The sequence below is a fragment of the Etheostoma cragini genome, chromosome 14, assembly GCF_013103735.1.
Source record: "Etheostoma cragini isolate CJK2018 chromosome 14, CSU_Ecrag_1.0, whole genome shotgun sequence".
Lineage (NCBI taxonomy): Eukaryota > Metazoa > Chordata > Actinopteri > Perciformes > Percidae > Etheostoma > Etheostoma cragini.
Window position 1 is genome coordinate 23,008,285 of NC_048420.1, and position 4,950 is coordinate 23,013,234.

The 4,950-nt window shown below is 43.0% G+C and overlaps 1 protein-coding gene across 1 annotated transcript in view; it reads right to left on the reverse strand.

Annotated features, from left to right (window-relative positions):
• The window catches only part of gnb3b (guanine nucleotide binding protein (G protein), beta polypeptide 3b), an 11,692-nt gene extending 7,670 nt beyond the window's left edge, over nucleotides 1–4,022 (reverse strand). The window contains exons 1-2 of the mRNA XM_034892641.1: nucleotides 3,774–4,022; nucleotides 826–944 (exon numbers count right to left, since the gene is read on the reverse strand). Coding sequence (XP_034748532.1) covers nucleotides 826–894 — 69 coding nt within the window. The 5' untranslated portion in view covers nucleotides 895–944; nucleotides 3,774–4,022. The remainder of the gene's footprint in view (nucleotides 1–825; nucleotides 945–3,773) is intronic.
• Between the last annotated feature and the right edge of the window lie 928 nt (nucleotides 4,023–4,950).

Consider the following 4,950-nt stretch of genomic DNA (forward strand, 5'->3'; position numbering starts at 1 on the left):
GTGTGTGTTACACCTTCATCAGGAAGCATTGATGTGTGTGTTACACCTTCATCAGGAAGGATTGATGTGTGTGTTACATCTTCATCAGGGAGCACTGATGTGTGTGTTACACCTTCATCAGGGAGCACTGATGTGTGTGTTACATCTTCATCAGGAAGCATTGATGTGTGTGTTACACCTTCATCAGGAAGCATTGATGTGTGTGTTACACCTTCATCAGGAAGGATTGATGTGTGTGTTACACCTTCATCAGGGAGCACTGATGTGTGTGTTTCACCTTCATCAGGAAGCAATGATGTGTGTGTTTCACCTTCATCAGGGAGCACTGATGTGTGTGTTACACCTTCATCAGGAAGCATTGATGTGTGTGTTACACCTTCATCAGGAAGCATTGATGTGTGTGTTTCACCTTCATCAGGAAGCACTGATGTGTGTGTTTCACCTTCATCAGGAAGCACTGATGTGTGTGTTTCACCTACATCAGGAAGGACTGATGTGTGTGTTACACCTTCATCAGGAAGCATTGATGTGTGTGTTACACCTTCATCAGGAAGCACTGATGTGTGTGTTACACCTTCATCAGGAAGCACTGATGTGTGTGTTACACCTTCATCAGGAAGCACTGATGTGTGTGTTACACCTTCATCAGGAAGCACTGATGTGTGTGTTACACCTTCATCAGGAAGCACTGATGTGTGTGTTACACCTTCATCAGGAAGCACTGATGTGTGTGTTTCACCTTCATCAGGAAGCACTGATGTGTGTGTTACACCTTCATCAGGAAGCACTGATGTGTGTGTTTCACCGTCTCAGGAAGTTGCTCACCTCAATCTTCGTGCGGAGGCCGTCGCACTCCTTTTTCAGGGCATCCATTTCAGCTTTCTCAGCTGCCATGTCGACGTTTGCTCGGGGATGTTACTGACGGGAAGAAGAAACCTGTCACTCTGAAACAGGAAGGAAGGACAAGGAGAGAGGACGGGAGTACAGAAGAAGAGAAGACAATGCAACGTGTTAGTTCTGTAAAGTAGCCTGCAGGAAGGAAAGCCTCTGGGCCAACACTGTGGTTCCAGACTACTGTAGGACACAGTACAGGTTCAGCAGAGGGTTACTACGGATCTGGAACACATGGGTCGCTGTTACAACATCAAATTTAGCTAAATTGGCTACATCCAATTTAGACTTTTCTCAATGTGTATGAACAGCTCCCTGAACTGTGCCGAGAAGATGTCTGAGTGACACAGCTGGGCTTTAATGTTCAATCTAAATTAATCCAACGTTCACTTTCATTAACTGAATCTGACATTACACTTCATGTTCTTTATCTCAAAGAAGTTGTGACCAGTAACTCTCATTTCGAGAGATCTAAAGCAAATTTTTCGTCCATCATTTTTCAGTTTATATGAAGCTTTAATGATGATTTGTGTTTGTTTGGTAATTAACATGTGAGGTCAACTCATTTTGGGCTGTAATCAATCAATAGCTGGTATCAATGGCTGTATTCCTCATCTTAATAAAGGTGCCTTGCCACACAAAACCGTTTTTGCTTGCATTTTTGGAAACACGTCATATCCACGTGTGTGTGTGTTATGTGGTGAATGTGAAGATGAACTGCTACCTCCTCTGTCAGCTCTAGCCAATAAAAAGAAATAAGAGGAGAAATCAGGCCAATCACAACAGCTGGTCAGTCTGACGTCATGTTGCCTGAGCTCATTACTATTCATGCGCTGGGTAAAGGATGCTGATAGGCAGGCTCTCATTGGATATCTTTTAGCCAATCAGAGTCAAGCAGCTTGGCTCATTAAATATTAATGAGAATTGACCCAAATCGAGCTGCAGGCTTTCTATACCACGCTAGAATGGGGTGAAACAAGGTAACCAAGGTTACACAATCCATGGTAGAGCTTTACCACAAAGTAATGAAATACGCGTGGCAGGGGTCCTTTAAACGTCCTCGCTGTCTTTCCTGTCCGACTGGTTTCTTTACTGCATTTTCGTTTCAAGTCCTGTGTGCAGAACTTCAGTGCCTAACACTCTAACAGGATACTGATGTCTAACCTTTTCAACCCCAACAGCATCCATGCACAGTTCTGCTCATTGGCAAAGCAATTTGTTTAAAACTCTCCAGTAAGGATGACTGTTGATGCTGAGAGGGGAAAATGACTAGAGCATCATTTAAGGACGTGCATGCATGGTTGACAAAATGCAAAGAGGAGTTTGTTTTGTTACTGAAAATAAACAAGGAACTTCAACCAGTTGTTAACTTAGTGCTGCACCCTTTCTTGCATTATGATGTTCATTTATAGTACTAATTTTCATCTAAAGATGTGATTCAACACTTCAGTTTGTGGGGACAAGTGGAGAAATTTGAACTTTTAGAGAAAATTATGAAATGATTTGAAAACGAATCCCTGATTAATCGTTAATTTAATCATGATGCAGCTTTCTTACTTGTGAGGATGTGCAGCTTGTCTCTGTTTGATGTCATCCTACATTTGATGGCTTTATGTTTTTTAAATCTTCAGTGGACAAGACATGCAACTTTAACATGTAACTTTGGCAAATTGTGATGGTATTTTCCACTGTTTTCTGACATTTCTTTCACTGAACACTTAACACAGTAATGGCAAAATCAAATCAAATCAATCAATCAAAAGGATACTTGCAAATGGAAAGTCGCTGCCCTACATACAGGATGTGTGTTGCACAATAAAATCAAAAGATCATTTCAACAGATGAGTTGAAGGTTGTAGTGGGTTGCTAAAGGACTTTAAATCCTGGGCCGGAGATCTTAAGGGAAGCTTTACCGGTCAAATCTCCCGTCATCCGATTACTGACTGCTCTTTACCTCGGGATCAGAGAGAGAGAGAGAGAGAGAGAGAGAGAGAGAGAGAGAGAGAGAGAGAGAGAGAGAGAGAGAGAGAGAGAGAGAGAGAGAGAGAGAGAGAGAGAGAGAGTGGGGGGGTTTGTCAAAGTCAAACTCGAGCAGCTCCTCCTCTATTCTCCACTTTGTTTATTTGATGGGAAAGATGGTGCGTTGTACACATAGATGCCTCCATTCTCAAGTGAAACTATTTTCTTAAGCAAAAAAACACCAGATTCCCCCAAAAAGCTGTTGAAAATGTGTTTGTGTCTGTTAAAAACTACATCAATCGATCCTGCGGTGCAGAAATCTGCCATTTGAGTGAGCTGGATGAGTTTGGCCCTGTGTGGTGGATCAGGTTGCAGCTTACCGCTGCCACACCTGAGGCACCAATCCTCTCAGGCAGCTTCCCTTCAATCCAAAGATCACCTTCAAAAGGTTTAAGGAATCATCACTTTGGATGCAAACGTACGTAAAAGAACTAAAGCTTTTACTCCAGAGAAACCAATTTGAAAACGTTGAGGAGCCTGTAGAGTGGAGAAGCCTTATTAGAAATAATAATAAGTAGTTTAAAAACAGCTAAGAAGTCAACATTGGGGGAAAAATCATGCTTCTCCAAATGAATTGCTGTAAATGCACAAATGGCAGTTGCAGCTATGTATGCAGCTAGATATATTTCATGGTTTGCGGACAGCCATGCGCAAAAAATTGCCAATAACATACAACAGGTTCCTCATCAGTTTCCTGTGTTGCACACTGAAGAAAAAGTCCACTTCTTTTTATCTTTTTTAATTATCACAAAGTAAGAAGATTCATGCTCTCTGGCGTTTCAGCGCAGTGCCAAACGTTCTCCAACAGCAGAGGAAGCCGCTGGAGAGGGCCCAACTACAGAAGAATAACAGAAGAAACTCACCTGTTCCACACACAACGTGGTCCCTTCTCTTCTTCTGCAACTGTGCAGCTCCTGGTCCCAGTAGATCCCACAGTCCCAGGGTGCACAACCTGGCTCCTCGGACGCTCTCCCCCGGCAGACTGATCGCAGCTTACTTGCGAGAAACTCTCTCTTTCTCTGTCCCTTCCTCCACGGCGAAGAACAGATGAGGATTGGAGGGGATGAAGGAGATAAGGGATGAAGGGATAAAGCTCAAAGATGGAAATAGAGAGGGAAGGAGAAGGAGAGAGAAATTTAGAGGGAGCACGGTGAGAGATGGTAAACCGATTGGAGGAAAGAAAATGGGGTCATGAGGTCAAAAGACAAGATCAGGAGAAGAAATGAAAGAAGTAGCCAAAGGGAACAGGTGGAGGTGAAATGTGAGAATATGAGCGGGGAGAAAAGAATTGTGGAGGTTGGAAAAGAAATGACACCTGTCGCCCATGAAAATGATGCACAGCGGGAAGGGAACTGACACATCCGCCATGCATCTGACTAATTATCACAAAATACGCTGTTGTTTTATGCTTTGATCAACCAGTTTGAATGCGTTCCAGGTGCAATGACAGCAAACTAAGAGCCAGGGCAAAGTAAAAATGAGCCTCATTACGTTGTCTGTGAATAATTTTAAGGGAGCATGATGAATCATCTGCAATCTCCGATTCATAAACACGACACTTTATTTTTTATTTCTTTGCTTCATTTGATTTTTTTAGGTCCCCAGTGTGCTGTGACAACACAAAGGTGACATTGTATTCTGACTTCTGGCATTGCAGTGCATGTTTTCTTCCAGGATGCAGGAGCGAGGATGGATAGTCCGGGCCAGAGGTTGACATGGGCGAATTGGTTTGTCGGAGCTAATGAGCTGAGCCCGGTTAATCAGGATCTAATGGGATATCCGGGGATGGGCAATCTCGTTAGGGAATTAGAGCAGGTCAGGCTGAACATGCGTCATACCTGACACACAGAGACGGCAGGGACGACAAGTGGATCAGGAGTCAAACGCAAACCAATTTTGCAGTTTTGCAATTTAAAAAATCACCTGTTCATCTGTTTTTTTTTTCACTTACCATATTATCTGTACATTTGAAATAATAATGAGAGGCAGAGAGTGAAGCAGGACAGGAGGGAGGTGTTTGGGTTGATCCATGATAGGATG